Source organism: Vipera berus (assembly GCF_964194415.1).
Source record: "Vipera berus genome assembly, chromosome: 2".
Lineage (NCBI taxonomy): Eukaryota > Metazoa > Chordata > Lepidosauria > Squamata > Viperidae > Vipera > Vipera berus.
The window spans coordinates 123,480,160-123,507,369 of NC_138203.1; the positions used below are offsets into that span (position 1 = coordinate 123,480,160).

General features: G+C 41.3%; 1 protein-coding gene across 1 annotated transcript in view; it reads right to left on the reverse strand.

Moving 5' to 3' along the window:
- HUWE1 (HECT, UBA and WWE domain containing E3 ubiquitin protein ligase 1) overlaps positions 1–27,210 on the reverse strand; it is a 104,842-nt gene that overhangs the window by 19,171 nt on the left and 58,461 nt on the right. The window contains exons 26-60 of the mRNA XM_081320365.1: positions 23,882–24,127; positions 23,560–23,693; positions 22,771–22,871; positions 21,931–22,125; positions 20,611–20,827; positions 20,328–20,450; positions 18,688–18,922; positions 18,021–18,251; positions 17,736–17,858; positions 17,044–17,139; positions 15,643–15,912; positions 14,654–14,806; positions 13,244–13,371; positions 12,441–12,522; positions 11,180–11,356; positions 10,928–11,087; positions 10,474–10,832; positions 8,980–9,175; positions 8,534–8,710; positions 8,013–8,158; positions 7,782–7,848; positions 7,161–7,375; positions 6,723–6,934; positions 6,084–6,266; positions 5,622–5,794; positions 5,336–5,484; positions 4,655–4,730; positions 4,077–4,175; positions 3,679–3,812; positions 3,201–3,372; positions 2,665–2,893; positions 2,280–2,458; positions 1,562–1,651; positions 1,323–1,474; positions 226–271 (exon numbers count right to left, since the gene is read on the reverse strand). Coding sequence (XP_081176491.1) covers positions 226–271; positions 1,323–1,474; positions 1,562–1,651; positions 2,280–2,458; positions 2,665–2,893; positions 3,201–3,372; positions 3,679–3,812; positions 4,077–4,175; positions 4,655–4,730; positions 5,336–5,484; positions 5,622–5,794; positions 6,084–6,266; positions 6,723–6,934; positions 7,161–7,375; positions 7,782–7,848; positions 8,013–8,158; positions 8,534–8,710; positions 8,980–9,175; positions 10,474–10,832; positions 10,928–11,087; positions 11,180–11,356; positions 12,441–12,522; positions 13,244–13,371; positions 14,654–14,806; positions 15,643–15,912; positions 17,044–17,139; positions 17,736–17,858; positions 18,021–18,251; positions 18,688–18,922; positions 20,328–20,450; positions 20,611–20,827; positions 21,931–22,125; positions 22,771–22,871; positions 23,560–23,693; positions 23,882–24,127 — 5,725 coding nt within the window. The remainder of the gene's footprint in view (positions 1–225; positions 272–1,322; positions 1,475–1,561; positions 1,652–2,279; positions 2,459–2,664; positions 2,894–3,200; positions 3,373–3,678; positions 3,813–4,076; positions 4,176–4,654; positions 4,731–5,335; positions 5,485–5,621; positions 5,795–6,083; positions 6,267–6,722; positions 6,935–7,160; positions 7,376–7,781; positions 7,849–8,012; positions 8,159–8,533; positions 8,711–8,979; positions 9,176–10,473; positions 10,833–10,927; positions 11,088–11,179; positions 11,357–12,440; positions 12,523–13,243; positions 13,372–14,653; positions 14,807–15,642; positions 15,913–17,043; positions 17,140–17,735; positions 17,859–18,020; positions 18,252–18,687; positions 18,923–20,327; positions 20,451–20,610; positions 20,828–21,930; positions 22,126–22,770; positions 22,872–23,559; positions 23,694–23,881; positions 24,128–27,210) is intronic.

Sequence of the window (27,210 nt, forward strand, 5' to 3'; positions counted from 1 at the left end):
TTTTTCTTCTTCTTCTTCTTCAAAGTAGGCAATGGTGGCATGATGGAATTAGGAATCCTCATAGGAAAGACAGTAGATTGTATAGTTATCTCCAAGACCGGGTGTGACCCTAAAACTATACAATCTACTACCTCATCCCAGGGGGCCCCGGAACAGCATTTGCTTGAGCTAAACTGGGGGAGGAAAATAAGACACCAATCAAACATCCAGAAGAAAGTAAATTACCTGGAAGATTCTGCTCAGCTGAACTGTTTGACTGTGGCACTGGTCCCTACAGAGGCAACAAACATACAAAATCAGAGTGATGCAGGATTCAATCCATCCATCTCAGGCTCTGAAGACCAATGTAGGTAGGAAAATGCTAATCTATATCTTTTTTGGGGGGACAGAAAGGAGACTGTGTGTAATTCCCACCCAGTGTCTCCATCTGTGTTTTTTCTAGTCCTGTAAAGTAAATTTAAGGACAATTCCACATAAAAGCTAGTAAACATATTCTACATATTAAACACATAAAAAGACAGAGCCATAATTGTAGCTCTGTCCTAAAATCCAAAAATATAATACATATGAAAAGAAATGCAGAGAATATAAGGCTATTTTATCCCCTTTAATTAACAATTATTCTTCTTAAACAGTTTTACAAATATCAAATATTTAGTATTTTTATTATTCACAGTAAGAACCCCCTCCCAAACTGCCATATGCTGGAAGGCACTCTCTCTACTGTTCAAAATCAACTGAAGTTATGCTAATACTTAGTAAGGCACCTAAATATTTTCTTGAAAAAAATGCATGAATATTATTCAGATTCATAGAAAGGTAACTGAAATCATTTCTATTTTTTATTAGAGTATTTCATTTTTCCTGTTTTGTTCAATTAAATTCTTCATTTGCCCTTCTGCTGTCAGGAACTTCTGCCAAGTAATAATTACAGTATTTCATTATCAATCATATTTAATAAAACCAGTCTCCTTTATTTTGTGGCTGAATTGAAACGTAAGCCTTATTAAATAAAGAAGAAAAAAAGAGCTGTAGGGATTGGGCTGTGTTTTGTAGGAAAAAAATGTGATGATTCTGGAATAAAGTCACTTGGAAACAACAAACGGTTAGGGCCAAGTCTCCCTTCCTTTTATACACAGAGGTTGTTTGTATTCTACAATATAAAGTGCTGACTTAACCAAACGTATTTCCAGTTGCTGATCCTTCTTCAACCAACTTTGGCAGCCATGCCAGCTAGAAAAGGCACCTTGAAAGTGTAAAGCCTGCTCTTTGGGGTGCCTTCCTTAAGAAAAATTCACAAATAGTCAAGTTTGACTGCCAACCTGAGGATTCTGCTCCTTGTCTTCTGAATCTTTGGGCTTATCTGACACTTTGGCCTCCTCCTCAGCCAATTGCTTGCGTCTTTTCTCTCTTCTTTCCTCTAGCTCTTCATCTCTCAGGGCCTCCAGGTGGTTGATAATGGGAACTTTGACCACTGAACGGAGGAAAGGTTTCCAATCAAGCAGAGTCAATTTAAGGGAGGATGACGCTCTCTGAAGGAAGGAACTACTCATTAGCTCACCTGAAACACAATCGTGCATACTTTCTGCATCGAGGACTTTGCATTCTTCTGTCCAGCGTGTCAAGGCAGTTGGGATGCTTGACAAAGTTCCTAAAGAAATGAATGAAAGGGATGGTGGTTTTGAAAGAACCCAAACAGCAGCCCTCACTCTTTTCAGTAACTGATGTTATCAAAAAATAACATTTTGGAGGGGCAGGCTTCATATAGACTGAAGGCAGGCTTGCTATCACTTGAATAATGCATACCTATGAATGTGGGCCAAGTAAATCCCATTAACTTAAATGAAGTTTGCGTATATGTGAATATGCATAGGGCTATTTCCTAAATTTTAAATGCATTTTTCTAAAAAGCATTTTCTGAGGAATTAACGCAATCAATCTAACATCATAAACTCTTTGGAGCAAGCTTTCCCGAAGCATCAATGTTGTTTCACTGTGACTTGGTTATGGATAGCATTGATACAATCAAAGCTAGAGAACAGCTTTCAAGAACAGGGAGTCTTTGAGATATATCAATGTACCAGAATGCTTCTTTAAAATAATAATAATAATAATAATAATAATAATAATAATAATAATAATAATAATTCCCCTCCCCCTCCAGCTTGCAAATGCTGGATTTCTAGGTTATAGAGAACTTGATGTTATTCAAAACTCTGGTTAAGACAAAATTATTTCAGTGTTCCAAAGCCTTAGCAATTAGTTCTCTGAAGACTTGCCTGCCTGGCTGGTAGCTGTGCTCTGGTCATGAAAGAACTCATCCAGCAACTCATCATCCGAGCGAGCAATTATGTGCACATCATCATTGCCTACCAGGAGGCGAGCTCGACCTCGACTCTGCAGGGGAAGGCTACTACTTAGCTGTAGGATGTCTGCAGCTGCTGAAGGACCCAGCAATCTAAAGATGACATGCAGTAATTGGAAAGCGTTAGGAAGCAGATGTTGCACCCTTTTAGGATAAGGATGATCCAACGAAGGAACAAACTGCAAATAAGCCACTCTTTTCTAAAGCAAATGACTGGAAAATGAGAAACTGATATATTTCCAGTATTATTAACATTCGGCACTGTTTCCATTATGCTCCTCTCTTTCTCCTCAGCTCACCTCTGCAGAATGAGAGGTGGGTTGGGCTGCCGGGTGCCTGGATAATGCACATGAATGGTATGGCCCGTATTCGCAGTCAGCTGCCGTAATGTCCTCTGGCTGCGGCCAATGCCTTGCGCCAATCGAGTAGTAGAGGAACCGCTACCCAGAGTCAAAGAGCTATGGTCTGCATGCCGCACCATAAGGGGGTGAGTGGCAGGGATATTGCCAGGCGATGGAGGAATATCCGCTAGGAATAAAAATAGGCGAGTTAGCAGATCAAGATGGGACTGAAGATTTTAAGTAGGGAGATTTCCTTAAGTTACAAAATTGGTCAGACCCAGGTTTAGCAAAGGTAACATCATACAGGTTTCTAAATGACTCTGTTGTTTTTGTAACTTCCAATTCATCTCATCAGCCTGGTCAAAACACAGGAAGAATACTATATTCCAAAATAAGAAAAATAGCTTCTTAGCCATCAAGATTTTGCTTCCCAATTCTCACAGGTTCTAGAATATCATCAATATCCTATGGCTTCTGAGTTTCAGAATTCTTACTGGCGCTGGAGAACATGTTGTCAAATTCTATGATGAGGTCATCTTCACGGTCAAAGCGTTCAAAACGCACCAGCGGGGAGGCATTCATATCAGGATAGTCTTCATCTAACTCCATCTCTGAGCCGTCGTCATCATCTTCCTCTTCTTCACCTTCCTCACCCTCTTCATCATCCTACAAGAGCAGCAAACATCAAAATCAACAATTGGTATCCAGGATTCTGAAATCCATCCCTTCACATTTCCCCATAAATCATGCTCTCTACTTTGAACCAAGGAAAATTCTAATCAGCAAAATTCTTAATTTAACTGCACACAAAGCAGACTACAGATTCCAGGCATTATTAACAGTTCTTGAGACTAGTAAAAACCAGCAACTTTTAATTATCCATCCTTGTTATTCCATACTAGTCAGTAATGTGAAGATAGCAAAGTAAGTTGGAAGTAGGCTTTTGTGCTCGCTCTTCTCCAGTGCCTTTACCTGATCGTCTTCATCTTCCTCCTCCTCCTCCTCCTCCTCATCTTGACTGTCATCTTCATCCTCATTGCTACCACTGCTGTCTTCTTCCTGGGTGTGCTCTTCCTCGTCTTCAGGATCCAAGATATTCATAGAATCTAGAACAGAATTGAGAGTGCAGATAAAGCCTGTGCTAATTTCCAGTTATTTCTCTGGTGAGATTCTCCAAACTCTTTTTTTTTCAAATTGGAAAAGCCCTATGAAGCAAGATTACAGAAATATTTATCTTTCTGCTTTCTAAAAAAAAATCTTGAAAATATAGTAGTGTTCAGTTTCTTTTCTCCAGTACTGCACCAACCCCACTGGAAGGATGTCTATCGGCATTTTTATGACTAGAGATACATGTTTAGGCAATGCCTCACCTTCCCTGTTGGCCTGTAGTGTGGAAGCCTGGCTCAGATTGGAAGGTGCCTCATCCATCAACACATCCTCCTGAGACTCATCCTCTCCACTTCGTCCCACTGAAGGACACAAAGGTAGAGCACAGGATTTAGCAGAATCATGAGTCAACAGCTTTTTTTTCTGTTGAGGAATGCCAGAGCTGTCCGTTTTATCTATAAATACCCATTATGATTCTGATGTGATGCGGTAACTAAAAACAAATACACTGATGACAATGTCATGAATGCATTTGCCTCTGCCTAGCACCCTGAGCAAGAAATGTAATGTTTCTAAAGAGAGAATAGATAGCAGTGGCATCTGCCAACTATAGAACAGATTTTCTGTGCTTTGCATGGAAGAATGGCAGCCAAGATACGGCATGAGCAGCAATTTTTCTCTCTATGGAAGAATGGCCACTCATGGAAGATAGAATTCTCTATAATACAATGTGGAATTGAAATGATTCCATTAGATTACCCATGAGGAAAATAAAGCAAGACACGTTAAACCCGAGATGCTAACTGATGACCCTAATGTTAAATTATGTGTTTGCTCTCACCTATTATAGTACTATTCCCTGAGCCACCGTCTTGCTCCAGTAATTCATCAATCAGATCCTCCAGTTCATTTTCGACCTAGGAAGACAGAGATGGGAACATCAGTGAGATCCAGTTCCACATACCTTAATAAGCTTTAAAACCCCAGAGAAGCTGCACTGTCCTATCTTAGAACCTCTCTGCTCGTTGTTCCCTCACAGGTAGAAACTACTTAGCAGTCCCACCCCTGCTTCACATATCACAATCTGAATAAAGCCAAGGAAAGACTATGGAAATTGGTGCAAAGTGAAGTATTTCAGTCCAGGTTTTATTCAGTCATTTAAAGCTCTCTTCCCCCAACCTGCGAACATTCAAATATGACGGGATTTTCACTTCTCAATTTCCATGGCTGTTGGCCGCTTGGCTTGGGAATTTTGGAAGTGCTACGTTGGCTGAAAATGCTCTTTTACAAAAGAATTTGGTGATCGCAAATCTTCGCTTTTATTCTTCTCTGTATGCAATTTAAGACAAACTTCACCTAAGTCAACATAAGCAGGAATTCAAATGAACCCCACACTGCACCACATTTCTTATCTTAAAAGCCTACAGCCACATTTTTGTAAAAATAAATAAATACATAAATACATAAATACATACATACATACATACATACATGGAACACCTTTACAACCTAGCATTTATACCTGCATCTCTTGTGTGCTCAGGACTTCAGGCTGTCCTGCAATCACCACGGTATCAGTCTCTGCTTCGCCATCCATGATGTCACCATCTGCTACTTCTGCTTGTGCAACGTCATGGTCCTCCTCGGGGGCTTCTGTTTCTCCACTTTCTCCTAAAAGTCAAATAAAAGTGAGGCTTATCCTCTGACTTTGCTATCCTCTGAACTGACTTGACTGAAGCACAAATCACTGGAGATACATGCACAGCCATGTTAAAGGAGAATACTTGGATGGAGATGAGGCACGTTACCTGCATCTTGTTGACCGCTGCTGGCATCTCGTGCTACACCCTGAGCATCCTGCTCTGCCTTGGTCTTGCTTGAGGCACTTTTGCTACCGAAGAGACTGCTGGGCTGATTGACAATACGTGACAACGTCTCCAGGGGTTTCAAGGCAGCATTAACTGTGTTGGCCATGTTGGGACTTTAGGGAAAAGTACACATAGACAGTAGTACAAGTTAGAGCAAAGTCAGATATCAAGAGAATAAACCTTAGTTGATGTAGATATGATGGAAATCTCTAATAAAATGGAGCATTGTCAGAACTGTAGTTATCTCAATAAGGCAGCTAATTCTATTCTAAAATAACCAGACGTTTCCCACAGAGAAATCTTAGGGGAAACCAAGGGGAAATGTATTTCTTAATTCCAACCGAATTGTTTAATACCACTGTAGCCATGAATGAATTCTGCTCCATTTCTTGAGTAAATTACCTGGACAGATCAAGACTGTGGGGCACTCTGGCCAAGTCATTGACCAGCCCTTTCTTGAGGAACAGGCGGATTATGTTGTTCATGCCGTTGTGCTGTGTCTTGGCTGTGGCACTGCTATAGAAGCTGGAGGTGGATGGGCAGGATTCCATGATGGTGCTGATGATACACATTACTGCCTGTAGCCTAAAGTAAGACAGGATACCACGAATCAACATAAAAGCAATGTTTCTGTGCTTACCGGGACAACACCATGGACATCCAACCATGTCATGCCCCAAATCTGTGGAACAGCATTTTTCTCCTTTCCCATAGTAAACATCCTCGTTTCATTTGTTACGAACTTCACTGGGAATAGCATTCTAAATTCTCGCTACTGACAAAAAAGCATGCTCTTGGATAGCCTCTCCCTGTACCTCTACATGGGAAGGCACCCTCCTAAGATATCGTTTTATAAGTACAGTGCCTATATTTTTATAATAAAGTGAAGAAAGATAGTTTACTAATATCTTTCACTTGAAATCCTGTCAAAGGCTAAAAAATGCCTGAACCTCTAGGTGCGAGAAATTAAGAGTTACAGTGCTACAGCTTTCCTCAGGTACTGATCCACCTGGAAGCACAAATATTTCTCATCTTCCTCACCTGGCATGTTTCTCGGTGCTTTCTGCCATGGCCAATGCCCGGCCCAGGGCTGCCTTCACCTCATTCACCAAGGCCACCTGGGCATCGGTGCCACTACCGGCTGCAGCCAAACTGGCTAGAAAGAGGCGAGCCAGGGCTGGTGTATCTTTGTCTTCAGCATTCTGGGTGTGGGGCAGGAGATGGTCCAGGACAAAAGCCAAAACACTGCAGTCCTGAAAGGTTCCAGTAAGAGATCAGTAGGGGGGGTAGGGGGGGGGGAGAAAACCAGTATTCCCAACTTTTTCCCTTACCAACACCACCACCCAATTTACAATTCTCTGTAAATTTATACTTTCCATTGTCCCCTGGAATAACCTAGGGTACCGGCCCTCAACATCTTTCCTTGCTTGTACCTTGCTTCCAAGCCCATGGTTGTCTGGTGCTTTTAGACTTTCTTACCTCTTTTATAAGTTCGGACTGGCCCACAGTGTAACTGTAGTTTGCAATTAATGTAGCAATGCCCACATATGAGCGCACAAGCTCTGCCAGGAGCCGCAGAATAGTAGAGGTAGGCATAAGTGGCTTGCTCCCCTTAGCCTTTTGCTTGTTTTCCTCTGCAGCTTTATCACCATCCTTATCTTTCTTGTTTTCTCTAGATTCTTCCGGAGTAGAAGCTATAGGTTAGAAACGAAAGGATCCATCAATGGAAGAACTGCTATCCCAAGAAATCTAATCTCAGATTAGCTTGCCCATACTTGGTACCTTATGATTATATATATACTGATATGGAATACAAAAAGTTATAGTTCCAACACATTTGGAAGCTGTAGGTTGGAGAACACTAGACTGCACCCAATTAAGGTATCAATTTGATCTCATGCTGGAAGAGCAGTATAAAAAAGACAGAAGATGCATCTTTACTAAGACAAGAAATTCCCCTACAACAGAATGACAATTTGAAGCTAATCGGTTTAGTCAAATAAACTTCCCAATGCCTAGGAACATCAGAGAATACACCGGCAGAGGTATTAAGCATCGCATCTAGCGTGGTATTGCATCGTCAACAAAACAGGTGCTTACCATCACCTTGGGGAGTTCCAGACTGAGGAATCTCGGAGGCTGTGCTATCAGCAGCAAAGACCTGAGCCTAGAGGGAAAGAATGGGAAGACGTAATGAAATGACTTAAACCTTCATCAAATGGGATAGAGTTCCACACATGGCAAGCAGACACATTTTTATGCCACTTGTTATCCTAGCATTAAGAGAACTACTTTGGTTGTTGGCTGCAGAGGCAGATCAGAGGGACTCACATTGATGCCAAAGCCTGTCTGAGAATCGAAATCACTACTCTGGCGAGTCAAAGAGCGGTACTGCTGATACACATCGTCCCCCATGTCTTGCAGAATCTGGCTCACTTCCTGATTAGTAGTATTCGCTTTGGGTTCAGATTTGTCTGCTGAAAATAGAGAAACAAAAGCAGGTCCATAGATAGTACTTTCTCAGCAGAAAGCACTGATAAGCCTGCACATCTGGCCAAAACAAGAGTTACCTCTTCCATTGCATTGATACTGTAGATATTTATCTTACTGAGTGACTTGCTGAAGAAAGAAAGAAAAAACCCACCTAAGAGGCCCAACTTTCAAGGGGCAAAGGAATAGTTAATATTAGGGCTGGCTTCATCAATGCATATGGTACATTTGGAGGAAAAAGGCAGAAGTGTGTAGAATAAATAGGGTTCCCAATCAAAAGGCACGAACGCTTCAGCAATCAAAAACTAGGATGCCACACATATATAGAGTTCTCTTCTATTTTGTCCCAGGGTGTAATGTACCTTCATCAGGAGCATGGTAGGCAGCCAGAGCGTTCAGCATGTCATAGATCACTTCCTTGATTGTATCCGGTATGACAGGTAGTGGTGAAGGTTTCACTGGAGTAGTTTTCACTAGCTGGACAGCATTGGGGCCCTTAATCCGCAAGTTCTCGAACTCGTCGTCAGAGGCTTGGGGAGCAAAAGGAGAAAAAATAAAAAGAACTAGAGCCGCCAACACTACAAACAAGACCGGGAAAAAGAGGGTGGAAAGGGGAAGAGAGTTCACCATGCTTGTATCTGCTTTGGGGGGATTTTTACACAAAAGGTCTCTACTACGGAAATTCTTCCCCGTGATCCAGATCATCACCTTCTCAAACATGAACAGTCAAAATCCAGGTTCTGGCGTGCCTGCACACACAACTTGTCCGATCACTGAAGGAGAACCAGCAGAGTTATGATGTACTTACCAGTTCCGGAGCCACGGGGAGCGGGCAGGGCAATACGAATGCAACCGTTGGCTACCTCAGTGAAGATCTCAGGATTTCGGCACGCAGCTGGGCCCAGCACTCGCAAGATATAATTGATCTCTCGGGAGCCCAAGCTGCCTGACACCACACCTGAAGTGGTGCTGCCTGCTCCACTAGTGGCTGCTGAGCGCACAACCTAGAATGACGGAAGGAAGAGGAAGGTGAGTGAAGGGATCTGAAAAAATCAATACCATTAGACCAGTCTGCGGGAATCACAGGGGCGAAGTTCAAATCATTTTATACGAGATCTACATTGATACAGAAATACAAAGAGAATAAAACTATGAATATATGAATTAGGGACAGCCAACTTACAACTGGCAATGGGATGTTGCCCCGCCCCCCAAAAAAGCTAATGAATTCTAAGGTTGAATCTGCTGAAAGACAGGGTTGAACTCACTCTATACTATTTGATCAAGCTGCATCTGGAATTCCTCATTATTCTGAGAATATATATTTGATTGCTATTTGCACTATAGGTTGCCTTGGGCACTTGATAACCAGAGAATGAAATTTATCAATGAAAATAAGCAGGCATATACATAGAATGAAGGCTACTGCTAAGCTTGTAAGCCGCCCTGAGTCTTCGGAGAAGGGCGGGATATAAATGGAATAAAAATAAAAATAAATAAAAAATATAGTGGTGGAAACAATGCTTAAGAACAAGCTGAATATCTCTTTGCCAGGTATCTTCCCATCCTGCTATGCCTTCTTGTACTGCACATTCTGTATGACATGGAACAGGGCATCAGCCTAAATTATGCCCCTCTTTCTTTCCAACATGATGACTCTATGAATGCAGAACTAATATCCCCAGGGTTGAGGAGAGCTAGGCCTTCTCATCATTACAGGTAGTCCTCAACTACTGACCATAATAGGACTGGAATTTCCATTGTAAATTGCTGCAACTGAAAAGCAAGATATCATAGTGATCACTTGGCTTTTAAAAGGCCCAAGTAAAGGCAGTGAAAAGGTTCTGGAAAGAAAGTAGCAAAGGCAGCAAGGCACTTCTGCTTCAGTCCTGGCTGTAAAAGATGAAAGACTGGTGCAGAGAACGGGGAGTTGGGCAAGCTGCATATTTCCGGGACTGCTTGCTGCCCTCCAAGGCTGTAGCAGGGTGGCTACAAAAGCAGTGTGTGGAGGTTGGGGGGGGGGGGAGGAGGAGATGGGACTAGGAGGGGCAGAAGTGCCCCTCTGGTGGGCAGTGCAGACAGGCTGCCAAGCCTCTCAAGTTTGATCATGTGACCATGGGAGTTCTGCAATGGACACCACTTTGGGCATCGGTTGTAGGTCCATTTTTTCAGCACTGTCATAATTTTGAAATGGTCACTGAATGAAGGTTGTAATCTGGGAGCTACCTGTAATTATCCAGGAAAGCAATCAGTTATGACTCCACCTCTTCCCTTGCACAGATAGCACAAAGGCCAACTATACCTTTTCCATAGTGTGATGCAGTGTGCAGGGATCCTCTATGATGTGTCGGAAAAGCAGAGTGACAAGAGGGGTGAAGCCGTTGAAACCAGAGCTCTGTGTTAAGCCCAGGATCATGCGCGTGCTCTTGAGTTCGGCAAACATCATGGCGTATTTGTGGTGGCGGGTGAGACGCAGGCAGAGGCGCAGGGTGGCGTGCAGAGTGTCTGGCTCCACGGGCACACCCAACATGCTCACGCAGGCCCGGATCAAGACCGTCACCATCTCCTCCGTCAGGCCTTGGATTAGGATCTCTGAGGGTTTCGCCTCTTCTGGTGGTGCTTCTTTCTCCGGGGCTAGGCTCTCAGCAGGCACAGGGCTATCTGATAGGGTGAGAGAAAATAGAAGTGGGTGAACAGGTTCAATCTGTGGTTTATGGTAAAAAAAAAAACCAGACCTAAGAATAGGAATGTAGTACCATTTGCCTTCTCCTCCTTAACCTTGCTCTCCATTTCTTTCCCTTCCTCCAAAGTTCTCTCCAGTTCTTGTCCATTACTTTCCTTCAGGGTCTTGCTAAGCCGGGGAACCCTGAGCAAGGTCAGCATTACTGGCCTCCTGTTTCCGGTTTCTTCATTCACCTTTGCATCCAGGAAACACACCAGGAGGTTAGACTCACCCCACGCGCTTATCCCAAATCCAAACGTCTGAGCAGAGAATGGAAAGCTTATACCTGCACCATTGTGGTGAACTGCACCGTGTAGCGCCGCCGGCCAGCAGTGAAACGAACACTGGTCTCTCCTGCTTTCCAAGCTGTGTCAATAGTGCTATTATTACTTGCGCTATAGCTGCACCATCGGCCCGAACGATCATCAAACCAACGCCAATTGTTGCCATTAGCCTGAAGGTACTGGAGAGAAAAAAATAGCAGACTATTAGATGTACCCTACGTACAATTCTAGGCACGCCTAACTCAAAAACAAGTCCTAGGACAGTGATGGTGAACCTTGTAGAGACTCTGTGCCCAAACTGCAACCCAAAACCCACTTATGTATCATCGGGTGCCTGGTGGGCGTGGCTGCGGTGGTAACCGCAGACTGGGTGGGACTAAAAAGTTCAATCAATTCCAACTTTGCGAGATCTTTTATTTTTCCCCGCGAGAAGTTGAAACTGATTGATTGATTGAATCTTTTTTTTTTGCACATGGCGGCGGAGGCCTAAATCAAAAAGGTTTTATAAACAGCTGAAGGTGTAGGACTGGGGCGACGGCGTGCGTGCCCACAGAGGGTTCTGTGTGTCACCTGTGGCACGTGTGCCATAGATTCGCCACCACGGTCCTAGGAGATTACAATTGTGGTTATATGACTGAAAGAATAAGAGTAACCCTTCTATGAAGCAAGGCAACTATTCAGACATGAGGCAACGTATTTCATGCGTGTTTTAATTTATAATTGGAATGGCAATGGAATGCAGGTATTGTTAGGAACATAAGCTATCTTCAAATCTGAATTTGGATACTGCTTCTTTATCATGCACTGTATGCCAGGCAGCTTACTCCAGATTCCTACGTGTAGTGTATCTCTAAAACTACACACTATTCAGCCTTCCCCCAGCAAAGGAAGCCAGTTCTAACAATGATAAGACTCTGGATTGAGTGTGAGGTACAAAGAGGACATACGGCAAGGCACCATTTCAGATTAAAAGCATGATGGAAAATGCAGGATGATATAAAACAAATGGAATCAGCACAGAAGAAAATATGGAAGCTATCATCAGTATGATAGAATTGTCCTCCCAATTTTACAATCCACATTCACACGTTCCACCTTAGCAGTGTGGCAATCCTGAGCCACAAATATTCTCTTCTATCGGTACTTTGTGGGAAATTAGCATAAAGGCTTATGCAATCTGAATGTTTTTACCACTTCAAGAGCCAGAATCTTTTTTTTTCCAACAATAACTTCCAATTCCTCTGAAACCACCTGGGCTCATACCTTGTTCATTTGGGCTCTTCTCTTGGAGGAGATAGCTGTTTTCTCATAGAAGTCAATTAACAGCAGTACTGGGGTGATCCACCTATAGGAGAAAATGGATAATGCCAGGAAAAGCAGGAAATTAATTTTTAATCTATAAAAAAATTGACTTTCTCTGCAAATGCATTAAAAAACAATCTCACTAAATAGATCTGGTTCAGACTAAGGTGTTGCCTTGGTGGATCAGTGGGCTAATGCCTCCTTAAGTAACACCAGCTGCCTGCAATTAGTGCAGGTTCGAGTCCCACCAGGCTCAAGGTTGACTCAGCCTTCCATCCTTCCGAGGTAGGTAAAATGAGGATCCAGATTGTTGGGGGCAATTAAGCTGACTTTGTAATAATGCCGCTTGGGGTGTGTGTGAAAGCCCTAATAAGCAGGCATATACATAGAATGAAGGCTACTGGTAAGCTTGTAAGCCGCCCCGAGTCTTCGGAGAAGGGCGGGATATAAATGGAATTAAAATTTTTAAAAAAACCTATATAAGATTGTAACTCTGCCAATATTGCCAAGGCCTTCTGACCTTTCCACCTTTTAGGCCAGCTTGATGGAAAAAGCATGGAACTCCAAAGACTGACAGCAGGCAGAAACCCCATCCAGCCCTAGTTTGCATTCTACGTTACTAAATCATCACAAATATAATTATCAAACTGAAATCCACCATCAAAGCGCAAACAGGTCTGAGGCAAAGCCTCAGTACAGCATAAACTTTGAAAGCTGAAACAAGGTTAGAGGTTTCCAATTCTAGTCTATTACTTGTTACTTACTTTGGTGTCTGCACTTCCTTTTGTTCTTTGGCAGCTTGGAGGCAAGGCTGTACCACTTCCAACAGTTTTATCAAAACATTGAGAATACCACTTGATTCTACTACACGAGCACATGGCAACTTCAACTCCTGTCGACAAGTTAAAAGGGAAAAGATCAGCACCCGTGCAGTTGAGAGGAAGTAGTCTAGATAAAGCGTTCACCACTGAATTAAAAAAAAAAAGTTTTCAACTATGATAGACAACAAAAATGGAATTCAAGATTTGTAGCCTTAAAAATTAAAATGCACTTTACTGCACAGGCCTTTAGTTCATATGCCGGGGGGGGGGGAGCGGGGGGGGGAAGATAAACTCATCAAATTAGGTTGACACGGAATGCAGTCTACAGTTCTTTCTTCTCTCCCTTTGGGTTTGTTAATTTTTTTTATACTTTTTAATCTGAAAATGTTCACTAAAATAACAAATATAGTAACCTGAACACTTAAATAAGAAGTGGACAACATTTCATTGTTTAGAACTTTCATACTGCCAAGCAATTACTCTTCTATAGAAAATGCTGCCATCTACCTGATTTCAAAAGGAATTGCTTACATATGCTTTAAATGGGCAAAGCTGATGTCACTGGGTACTTTAGAACTCAACTACCATTCATTCTTGTCACCATGGCCAATGATAAGCCAACGATAGCTGCAGGCCAAAACACCTAGAGCAGGCATGTCAAACTCGCGACGCCATGTGACGTCGCGCGACGTATCGGGCACGGTTTCTTCGTGATGCGTCTGGCCCGCAGGCTGGCAGTTTGACACCCCCTGACCTAGACGGTAAAAGCTGCCTATTTCTATTACAATAAGTAGAATTCTAGATATCATCTTTAATTAAATTAATTAAAGGCATCCTGGCTCCAAAAATTGACTTTTTCTTTGCAGAGAAATTAACTTAAAAGTTATTGCAGACGTTTAGAGTAAACTCCATATTCTATCCATAAGCAGCTGAAGAGCTGACATTGTGTGATTCTTCACTGTCACATTCAGTACTGAAAAAGATGGCTTTGGGTGAATAAAGCAGCTAACAAAAACATGCTGAATTAAGTGGTATTCCTAATCTCATCTATGCTTTAAATTCTGAAAAGAAATGTAGCAATCAGTACAATGAAACAGCAAGACGACAATTAGCCACGTGCACACACACGTCTTAAGCTACTGTCTACTATAGAACATGTAAACTGTTAAATGTTGTATCTTGCTCACCCCCACCACTTCCCAGCCAATCTTCCCAAGATAGGAGTGAGAGACAGCTACAGGATCCAAAGTGGAAAAAATGTCTTGGATCTGCTGTGCACGCATGCACTTTCTCTAGTGCTGGCACCACCTTAAAGCTCCTTTCTTGAGCTCAAACCATAGATATCAGTCTCACCTCAAATAGTAAAGTTAATAGCAGGATTCGCGTGGCCAGGTTGGAGGCCTGAGGTAGTGTAGCCATCTGGCTAATCCATTCAGAGACAGTCTTTGTATCACTTGTGGTGAGAGGCAGAGCTGCCTTGATGAGGACGTCAGCAGCTTCCCACACCTGCCAAAGGAAAAGTTTATTATCAGTGGCACTGAGAAGCCAATCAGCAGGATCACATCTGAGTCCTCTATGAGCTATGTTCCTGTTTTATTAATGAAATTACTTTTCAATTTACACAGTACCCGGAACTGAATGCTATGCTTACCAGATTTTTCACCTTGGATCTTCTAGTATTTTTATTTCAGTCTGATCATTACTTTAAATATGATTCCCAAGATAGAAGTAGATAATTTTTTTTGCTAATTGTGAAAGATAAATATCATGCTTATACCATTATATTTAACAAACATGCATTTTGGTTTGTCATCAACTACGTACTTATCACTGGATTAATTTTTCCTGAATATAAATTTTTACACCTGTATTGCTCCAAAAATCATATAAGTGGTGGATGTTTGTTTAGCTTAACTATGAATCTTTAGGCCTTGAAAAAAATACTTTACCAATGAATAAGTAAAATATATAAACATACACAAACACCCCCACCAAATCTTCCAAAAGCATGGACATGTGAAAACATGAGCAACAAAACTGCAAATAAAGAAGGTATCTGGATCACTTGCCACGTAAGATCCCAAAACATAAACTCCAACTCAACCCAAAGTTTATAGCTTATTATATTAGTCTGATCTAGTATGCAGAGAAAATAAAAACAGTCTGGTCCAGATACTCAAGACGTTATGGGATATAATCCTCATTAGGCTCAAGGAGGTATGGTTTTGGCTAAAGATGTAACCAACTAGAATCAAAAGCTCCTGGAAAGGTATCTTTTTTCTCCAAAAGTATCTTAAGAAAACACAGATCCAATGCTTTCTTAGCATAAAAATATAATCCACCTGATTGACAACTTGTTTGAGGATCATATCTCTATAATCAGCTCCATTACGTTTGATGGCAGTCATAATGAGGTCACAGACACGGTACACTGTATCCGGGAGCTCATCCAGCAGGTGAAAGCAGCCAGGTAGCATTGTGTCAGTGAAGTTGTGCAACTCTTCTTGCTCAAGAGGTTCTGCATCCTGGAACTTCTCCAGACACTTGGCTTCCTCTTCTTCCTGTTTCTCTCGAGCCTTGCGTTCTTCTTCTTCTTTCCGACAAGCAGCTTCCTAGAAAGAAAGAAACCACTGGTTTAAAAAAATGGTTTGGGGCATTTTACAGCATGAAAACTGACTTGCCTCCTTTATCTCTCCTACATGGCAGATCATTAAAAATTGTTGGTGGAAAGCCTTTCGGTAGGGAAAATGGCAGTGAAGATGCCTCCAATGCTCTCAGAAACATTGTCACAGGTTGTTTTGCATCCTGCAAAAAAAAAAAAAAGGGGGGGGGGGGCTTCTTCCTTCCTCTGGACAGAAAGAGGAAACCATTTGACCCCAGCAGGACTGTTGCTCCTTGCCAGTGACTTACAGAAATGGAGGTTTTCTCAACTGGCTTGTGAGTTAAGCAATGGGGGCAGTGGTTCCCATCGACTTCTCAGCTGTGATGTGGCCTTATATATGGATGCTAGGAACAACCTCATTTCTAAATCATATTTTGGATTTATTCTTCTCTGAAGCTAAAGAAAGACACTGCTTGGAACAGATAAGTACTTCTTCTTTGGAGACTATTTCTGGAGCTATATCTAAATTGAAACATTGGGATATTCTTCTAATATTTGCTTGACTCCTTGTTAGGGCTTCTGGAAGATATGGACTTTGGTGAGAGTTTTCTTCATAGAATCAAGCTGATATATACAGTACATTTTGAAAAAATTGAATGGTGATTTGACTAAACCATGTGATATTCAGAAAGGGACAAAACAAGGTTGTCCCTTTGTTGTTTAGGTTGGTTCTTGAAATTTTAAATAGAGATATAAGACAAGAGAAAAAATACAATGGGTCTAAAAATTAATAACAAGTCCTTTAAACTGAAAGTTTTTGCTGGTGATTGGGTTTTCATTTTATAGGACTCTGAAAGGTACAGGGTTTTTAATGAAAAACTGAAATGATTTTGGTACAATTGCAGGCTTCAAGATTACTAAAAACCCAAAAAATGTTGCTAAAAACATATGACTGCAAAAGATCAAGCAGTACTGAAGAGATCTAATTTTAAAATTGAAGAACAGCTTACATATTTGGGTGTTACTTTAATATGAATTATACGTTGTTTTAAAATAACGATGTCAAGGATTAGGATTACAACAAGACATGCAGAGATAAGAAAAAATCACAATATGAAGGGTTTTTAGTTTTTGTTTTTACCTCTGGGGATTCAGCCCTTTGGTCCATGGGGATGTCTTGTCCCAGGGACATAGCAATGGCCCTCATCATCTGATCTTCTTCAGACATGCTGAGATCCTGCCAGACAACCCACAAACAGGTCTGGAGTATTAGTGACTGGCTACTGGAATCCAACTTAATCTGCACCCGAAAGGAAACTAGACATTTGCATGAATCTAAAATTGTAACATTCGGGTGGGAGTAGAGCTCTCTTTTGTATACACTCGTCAAAAATATTTTCTAAGCTAAAAGCATCAGAATCATAGTAATTAATTAACTGATGATTGCATATTTCATCTTTTACAATTGGGGAGTGAAGGCTTATTTTATCAGTATCTAGAATGGGACGGGAGCAACTCCTGCCACAACCCTGACATCTACACAATCAGTTTAGACTCTGGGAAGAGCAATCTAGCTTAACTGTTGTGATAAAAATGAAAAAGATTCAAAGCAAAAAAAAAGATACATCAAAAGGAGAAAACATTATCTGTCCCACCCCTTTTTGGCTCTGCTTGCAGCTGGCTTAAGGCCCATTCATCAATAACAGGTGGGCCCCCCAATTCCAAAGCAATGCAGCTTTCAAAAGAACAAAGATTGGGAATGAATGATCTAGAATAAAGGAAGCTAAGAAATTTCTATAAGTCAAATAATCTTAAACTGCTAGATTGCCTCACCCTTACAACCCCACCCATAAGGGGTGGAGGATGTGTCAGAAGATACTCTGTGGCTTGTTCCATGGTACTGGTGTTCAACAGAGCTTCCATAGCATGCTCTCGTGTAAAGCCCATGTCCATCAGCTGAAAATAGGCAGAGGCAGAAAACTTCATAAAGGGATTGGATATGCAAGCAGAAGACAACCAGAAGACTCAGTTTAAAAGTCAACTACATCCCCCAAGGAAAAGGGCTTAAAACAAGAATGCAACTTTTGCAAAGCACTAAAATAATGGAATGGTTTCTACCTGCTGGAGCTGCTGCTGGTTCACTTGTGGCTCCCTTCGGGCACCACCCTCTTCTTGGCCTGCCTCTTCTTCACTGCGTGCTCCCTCTTTCTCCTTGCCAAGACGCTCACGGATAACTGGTTCTCCACGCAGGATGTGACACAGGATAGCTAACATGGACTCTGCCATGCGTCCTCCATATACTTTCAGTGGCTTACGGTTCCATAGGTTTTTGATGCAAGTGAAGGCTGCCTGCACAACAGAGGAGAAAAGCTAGCAAAGGTAGCCCTACGTGGGCTTTCCTCCTTGGAAAGTCAGAAATGGTAGAATTTTGCAGTTTCTGGATACAGAAATCACTTATAAAGGGGAGAGGTTAGAATGCATCACATGGTGCATTCTACACATATAAGAGAATAAGATACAATTATACAAGGGATATGTATGGGCAAACATTAAATGCGAATAAGTTGGGATTTCGGTAACATTTTGAACAACAAAACAAGATAGATCGGCTGTTTTATACCACAAGGTAACAGATTCTTATTTAGACTGATCGCAAAGAGTTTCTGCTATAGCAGTCACATTACAGCAGCAGCTGGTGTAACAGCATATATAGTTCTATATATTTCACTTCCATATAACCTTTGATCTGAAAACGGAAAAAAAAAGAGAAACTGCAACTACTCACCTTCTGCGTTACCACAAGGAAACGCAAAGCACTGAATTGCAGGTAGTTCTGCCCACCTGGTAGCTTTGCAGGCAAGGAATGGGGAGATTCCAGCACTGTGGTAGGATTCACCATTTTCTCCACCAGCATGAGCCAGGCATCCAGAAACTCGCCTGTGCCATCAGGCAAATCCGGGTGTTCCAATCCTTCAGCAACTGGAACTTTGCCTCCCATAGAAAGGGCCCAGTTGAAAGTCCTGGGGAGGGTGGGATGTGAAGTGATTATACCTGTTAAGCATGCAGTTATTATTTTTTCCTACACAATCCTACCAAGGTTATATCCCTGCCCTGGAGCCCTTCTACCAACTGCACCGCTGATCCGAAGGAATTTTTCTAGATCATCTTGTGCTGCCTCCACGTTTCTCACAATCGTGAATCATTACTGATAAATCTTTCTCACTGTTGTCACATTCAGGGGTCAAGAACGGAGCTGGCTTTAATTCCCAATAATGCTCTGTGATTGAAATATAAGGATTTGGGGCAATGCAGTATCTATACGAGGTGCTTTTAAAAATACGATTTTATTCCAACTATCACATTGGTAATGTCATACATTTTTCTGATTTATTCCCCCTTTTCAAAAGATTTCCCTTTTCTAATTCATGTCCTTATATAACAACTCTGTGAATCTTAGCTAGGACAAAAATTGTTTTGATATGTTCCCATTTAACAGATGCCCAGTTCACGTTTACTTTCATTTGAGAATGTCTTTGTGGAACAAGCAGTCAATGCAGTTAATTCTGTGGCTGCTTCAGAGCTGAAGGGTCCACTATCTCAACTGTTGCCACATTCCACCATGCACTTGCCATTCCAAGTCTCCTAGCCCAATGCCAGCAACTGCTGCCGTATCAGATCCATTAGCTCCTCTGATGGCCAGCAAACCACTGGATAGCGAGAGCTGGACCACAAGATGCCTTTCTAAAGCTAAGAATCAGTTCGGCCTGAATAAAAGGAAAGGACAATCCACACAACGCCAATTGTCCATTCACTCTACCTACCCTTTTTATTTCTGAAATTGTATGCTTAGCCCATGACAACCCTATTTTCATCGATGTCCTCATCTTACAATTATTCTACTGCAATGCATCATTTGAAATAACGAAGTCTTCTGTAGTTGTTGCCATGGTCTATGTCAGGTTGTTCCAGAGAACTCTGATGACTACGCTGTGATGAGTTTTATCTGGTCTGTTATCTTTTACCTGCATAGCATCTTTTGTACCAAAAGAACTACATACACTACCATAATCCTTTCAAAGGTTGGCTCAATGCTTTTCAAAACAGGTATTCGTATCCATCAAACTCTTGTTATCAATTGGCTCATAAGCTATATTTCTTCCAGTTTGAGAAACTCCACAAGGATAGTGGAACTCTCAGCACCTTTTCTGAGAGGCATATTCTTATCTAAAATCTGCCAAGCAGCAATAGATTACTGCCTTTTTAAACTGATTAAACAAAAATTTATTGGACTCATTCTAGGAGGGACGCAACAGCTGTGCTTTGCATTTTTTTAACTGCCTGTTTCATTCCAAGTGTTTGAATTTCAAAGACCATGATTAGCTAATGAAATATTTCATAGTCCAAATAAACCAGCATGCAACTTACTCAAAAAGAGCATTGTGGCCTCCAGAGCACAAGAATTTTTGCAGCATCAGGTGGTAAGGATATTTTCTCTCATCAAACAGCATCGGTGAGGTGAAACCGACAGAACAGATGAAAAAAGTCAAACTAAAAGCAAAAACAATTCTGTTAATCAAGCAAACTCAAAACCCTGCTGCTGATTTTGCAAAATGTAGCAAAACATTATTGTCTGTGAAGTCTAGGATAGGCTTTCCCCTTACCACAAGCATTGTAGGATGAACCCGAAATAGTGATCAGCAGGACTTACCGGAAGCGAGGAGTGGGTGTATAAGGAGGGGGTTGCCAGGAAAGCCCTTTAGTGAGTAGTTTGGTGAGTGCTGAAGCTGTTGAGCGAGCAGCAGGAGTGGGAGCAGTAGTGGTGCTAGCAGCATGATGGCTCCTACGTTGTCTTACTGGAGAACCAACACAGAGTTTGACCAACAACCCAAATAATTCTGCCAAAGCACGTCCTAACCTAGAAGATGCTGAAAGAGAGAACGAGACAGACAGACAGACAGAGAGAGAGAGAGAATAAATTCAATGTTATGTTATTAAAAACAAGCAGGAAAAGTGATACGCTTCAAAGCAGATTCTCTGTCTCAAGTCTCTTTATCTGTAAGATGAAGAATTTGGCTTCACAAAAGGCTCACAGGTATTCTTGGAAAATCAAAATGATGCATGGCTGTAGTTCAACACTTGGAAATACTGTATACTGACCTGCTTGGAAGAAAGCAGCAAAGGCAGGTTCTAGAAGACTAGAGCAGTGTTTTTCAACCTTTTTTGGGCAAAGGCACACTTGTTTCATGAAAAAAATCACGAGGCACTCCACCATTAGAAAATGTTAAAAAAATTTAACTCTGTGCCTATATTGACTATATATAAAGTAATTCTCTTGAATAGGAATCAAATAAACACAAAGAAAGTATTTTATAATTACTTTTCTATTTTTCCCACGGCACACCAGGCAACATCTCGCGGCACACTAGTGTGCCGCGGAACAGTGGTTGAAAAACACTGGACTAGAGAATACAGTAAGCAGCAACTCGTTATTTTATTTTCTTATAAACTGTGCTATAATTGGCTAGGATTCATCATAACAGCCATGTTGTTAATACAGAAGCTTCCCAGTCAGGGCAACCAGTAAGAGAACTCACAATATGCTCTCAATATTCAAAATGTGCTCATTGCTCCAGAAAAGTTGTCGACTTCTCTCATAAAAATTATTCCAGAATTTTAATATAGCTATACTAGCAAACAGCGTTCCGTGCGCCTTTGGCGTCCAGTCATGCCGGCCACATGACCACGGAGACGTCCTCGGACAAGCGCTGGCTCTTTGGCTTTGAAACGGAGATGAGCACCGGCCCCTAGAGTTGGAAACGACTAGCACGCATGTGCGGGGGAACCTTTACCTTTTATACTAGCAAAGAATCACATTCTAAGCCTTTTATCTTTACAAATCTGGAAAGGGAAGGGAAGTCACAAAACAGAACTGTAGTTAGAGTTCTCTAATCATAGGTACTGCATTCCATTCAAAAGCTCTCCTCTTTTTTCTGAACCAATTCCAACAGATTTTTTTTCCCTTCTTCACCTGATAGAAGGGGCTTGATCTGCTTGATCCGAGCTGCCATGGCTGGGGTTATTTTTGACTTCCCCTTGGGATCAGAAGAACTAGGTTCATCAGTTTCCATTGGTGCCAGGGTGTCACCATCCAGGCCAATTCCTTCTAGCAGGCCTTGGGCAGAAGCCTCCATGGTTCCAGCTCCCACTGCTTCTGGTTCACCATCTGCAAAAAGTAATGCCGATAAATTATCCATTCGAAGATCCTTCTGCCAGCCTATTTCCCACAATTTCATTTGGGAGGAACTAAACTGTTCATTAATTCAAATATCAATAGAACCTAATGGAATCACCACTACAAGCACAGAAATCTTTAGAAGCTGGAAGGACTCCGTATAATAGGCAGACTAAGTGTGGGGTTTGAGACAGAAGATAAGCAAAACTGTATAGGGGATGAAAAGAGCAAGGCAGGAGCATTAATTTCAAATGAACTGTCAAACTCCCCCAGAATACCTCATTAAATGATAGTTTCCCATCAACAGATAAGTTTCTATTTGGGGAAAAAAATTGACTATATGCAAATGTAGCCTCTTTTGTTAAGTCAATACTTTTTGTCTGATAAGAAACTGATTAGTGTTGAAGTTGCTTCAATAAAGCATACAATATAACAATAATTTCACTGCTGTATGGGAGGAGCCTAAGAAGATTGGTAAGAAAGCTGGCTACTGTACTTTGCCATCAGGGGTATAAAGGGCAAAATGCTTCTTCTGCCAAATAGCCTCCCCCCAATACAGTTTTTATGGGATAGGAAATCTAAATTTTGTATCAGATCTCAACTCAACAGGTAAGAGCATCTACCTCCCAACCATACCTGCTTTTTTGGCTCCCGGGGTAGCACTTGGTACAGTTTTCTCTTCCTTTGGCACCAATTTCTGCATGTCAGCCTGGCCAAATTCACATCCTGAAGGTAAACTGCAAGCATAGGAAAGATCAGATAATGCTATAAGTAGCACACATCTAGCAGATGGACTGGTTTCCTCTCACAACAGGAAAAAAAATAGTAAGTAACTTGGAACAATGGAATGAAGTACAACAGTGCCACAGGGACCAAGGGTCCTATACAATATTAGTACTGAGCCACTGAGGGCTCAAAAGCTACTTTAGGCCATTTCCATTTCTATTTGGCCTCCTGTCAAATCCCTTCCACACAATGAATAATCAAGCCTCAAAAAAATTTCAACTAAATACTAGAAGCCTAGCTAAAGAAGCAGAAATGGAACGGTTGAGTATTCTTAGAGGTACTAAAAGTAGCAGCTATTGGTGAATTCTTCCTCAACCAACTGGCTCCAAGAAGGTGTGATGGATGTGGGAGAGAAAGTTCATGCTGTCTTTGCTCGTTTAGGGAAGGTGAACCAAGGGCTTCCACTTTGGCACTTTCTGCAACATACCCTCGTATGCACACTACCCCAACTCCTGGCATATTTTACCCAAGGGAACCGCTGACACACTTGAGTTTGTTTGCTAAACGTATGGCCTTTGCTCTAGGGGTCTTTTGACTCAAATGCCTATTTATAAATAAGCACAGTTTCTCTATCCATCTCCAGCCCAGCAATTTTATACCACCAGCAAAGTAGGTTTCACATCTATCACGTGCCCATACCTGTTTGGTGTGCACAATGACAGCAGCACAGTACTTTCCCACACTAGTGAACAGTACAGCTGGCTCAGCTTGCTCAGCACGCTCAGACCCAATTGTGAACCCCACTGGTTTACTGAGATGGCTCTAATTTCACTCTGTAAATGGAAGAGAAAATACGTTGCTGAACAACTGAATTTGGCATCGGTGACATCAAGCAGCATTAAGACAGAGAAAGAAAGAAAGAAAGAAAGAAAGAAAGAAAGAAAGAAAGAAAGAAAGAAAGAAAGAAAGAAAGAAAGAAAGAAAGAAAGAAAGAAAGAAAGAGCCAAAAAGCAATTCTTACTTGTCCTACACGGCAAGTATGCACAAACATCATGATGTAAGCATGGGCCGCTGTCAGGGCATGGAGTAAGGGTGTGGCCTGAGCAGACAGAGTAGCATCAGCTACATTGCCAGCACACGCCAATTCCCGCAACAGGACCGAACCACCAGGTTCCTCGATGGGTCGGTGCAAAGGCTCCAAGGAAGAAAGGATGGAATCCAATTGAAGCAACCCTTCTTGCAGCACTTTTGGCTCATGAGACAGTGTCTAGGATACAGAAAACAGAACTAGTGTAATCCATCAAATCCTCTAATACGTAAGTCTTTGCCTCACACACCATTCCAAACTCTAATCCACGATGTTGTTTAAAGTCATGACTCATGGTTTACTTAAACATCCATCAACACTCTTTCTCTTGCCTTCGTATATATTGTATTCATACACTGAACAAGTTGATGTTCAAAATCAGTAGTTTTCTTTTTAAAAAATATTATCTTACTAACCACACTAACACTTCTCCATATTCACTCAACATCCACATTCAACCAACTTATGCCACACGCAAAAACAACAGCTACATAGAGGTCCACACCCCACTATAGCTGGGATTAACAGTTTATGCCTCCCAGGTGTCATGACCCGATATCCCATTTGGGGCCCCAGAAATCCTAGAATATTTATTTATTTATCTGACATTTCTAAGAATGTTGGCGGCTTAAATAGAAAAAAAAGTGGTTTAAAGTATCAGTTACAAAAATAAAAACACAACAGAATAGTAAAATAAGAAAAAAAAATGAAAAAATGCTGGCACCAACAAATTAGGAGAAGGCTATTTGAAAACACTGATTTTCATTAGTTTTCAAAAAAAAAAAAAACAAAAAACAAAAAACAAACCCCTATGGAGTGGGAGTTAGTCTGATCTCAACAAGAACAATGTCACTGTCAGTACTACTACAAAAACAGCATGTTCTCACTTCAACGGGATTTTTAGCAGCTTTTTCATAATAGATCTGATTGATTTGGACTAACCAAAACAGATCCAAACTGGACCCACAAACTAATTGGCTACTAATGCAGGACCCACAAAATCAGTGTTATACACTCCCAAGACAGGGAGCCCCAAGATACGTGCATTACTGCATTCTGGATCAACTGTGGTTTCCAAATACTCTTCCAAGTAGAGCATGTTACTGTAGTCTAATCAAGTAGTGATGAGGGCATGAGTTAACTCTAGCCAAGTCTTCTTGTCCCAGGTAAGGCCGCAACTGAAGCATCAGCCAAAGTCGGGCATAGGCCATCTTGGCCACAGCTTTCATCTACTTATCTGGTAGGAGCTGTGAGTCCTGAATGACCTCCAAGTAGAGAACCTGCATCAAGGAGTAACTTTGGGGGGAAAAATCAGCCACCATAGATCACCTTGAAAACTTCCTGTTTCCTGTTGGAGGGAGGTTGTTAAGGGATGGAAGGTACCTTGTTTATGTGTTTAAAGTACCTATTTGCCTCTTAAGTACCCCATAAACCCCCAAACCAATAAAGTATCCAAGGATTTCAATTTCACCTACGCTAGTGGTATCATAATATGTCTGACCCTACTTTCTGTAGCTCCCGCAGCAAGGAAAGAAGATAAATTATGGCTTCCAACCAATATAATGCATAAACCCTGTCTGTGACAGGACAGAATCTTTGATTTACTACATATTGAATCCTTTCTGACTATGTGATTGTACAAGTAGTCCTTGACTCAAAGGTGATTTTTTTAAAAGGCAAACTGAACTTTCCGATTTTTCTTTAAGATGTTTCTCATTCAAGCTTCTTCAGTTTGTTCAACTGAACAAACAGTTGTAAATCAAAGACTACATACATGAATGGATCTGTAAAGAAACAGCCCACTTAAGATAAACAATCATACATAAAACCCAAATTCAGATTTGAAATGATGAGTCACTGATTGAAGAAAAAGGAAATAATGCCACAGTTCACTGTCCTAAGAGTGTATGAATTACCAAATTTAATTACTTGTCATTCCAAAATTGCCCACTAAAATATGGACTTCCTGAAGAGAAAATGTTGCACATGCCGACAGAGACAATCGAAGCCAAACTGCATTCTTAAAAATATCCTTCTCAGTGAAGTACAGTAATCATATCAACAGCTATATCAAAAGTTTATGGAAAGATATGACCCTATAGGTCAGGCCCACCCCATTGCCGGCAATGGGGAAAAAAATCCCGATACGTCACATGATGTTGGGAATTTGGCATGCCTGCTATAGGTGGACGTACAGATCTATAGATTGCCATTGTAGTGCACATTTTCTTGATCCACAAGTGTCAATCTGTTATTTTAAAGCCAAATAAGCCTTTATACTTGGAAACCTGAAGAAAATACAGCAGCTATGTGTAGCTGAACAGTAAATTCCTGGGACATTTACACTGCCCTAGGATACAAAAATTCAACTTTATTCTTACCTATTAAAATTCACAGCATCTTTGCTTAGCACATATGAAAGCATATTCTTAAGGATAAGCAATAGGATACACAATGTACTAGTGACCAGCCACTATAAACCCAAACTGGAGAATGGTAGGAGGTCCAGGTGTTATATCACTATTCCTTTAAGAACATGCAATAATTATGAATTCAGGTAGTCCTTGCTTACCAACCACCTTATTTAGTGACTATTCAAAGTTACAACAGTGTAGAAAAACAGCCTTCTGCAATCACACGATCACCATTTGTATGCTTCACAACTGGCTTGTGACAAGCAGAGTTAGTAACTTAAGTCACAGTCACATGTTTCCCTTAGTGACCATGGCATTTCACTTAACGGCCGAAGGAGAAGTGAGGTTGTAAGCCCATCATGGTCACGTGATCTTCCGCTTAGAGACCCGAGTTGCCAGACTCAATTGTTGTTGCTAAGTATAGTTGTATGCAAAAGCGTAGGCTCTCTTGACCATACGTTATGTACTTGCTTTTGGATTTATCTCCCTCTCTTTCTTGCAGAGCTCTTTTGCCTCTACATAGAAGAAGAAATGGGAAGTTTTGGAATGAATTTCAAAATCTCTTCAGTATGAAATCTGTATGAAAATATCAAGCACACAGGACATGCAAAGGGAACTATGAGTAATTCGGGAACTAGACTATTTTTACAGGAAGAATACAAAAAAAAAATTCCAAAAACAAGAACACTCTTAGCTGGGCATAAGAAATGTTTGGAAGCTGTTTCTGCCAAAGGAGATACGACAATATTCTAAATGAAAGGACATCCAAACTTCTCCATCTATTTATTTTATTTATATATCAGAGTTATTAATCGCCCATCTCCTTCACAGACGGCCTATAGGCGGTAT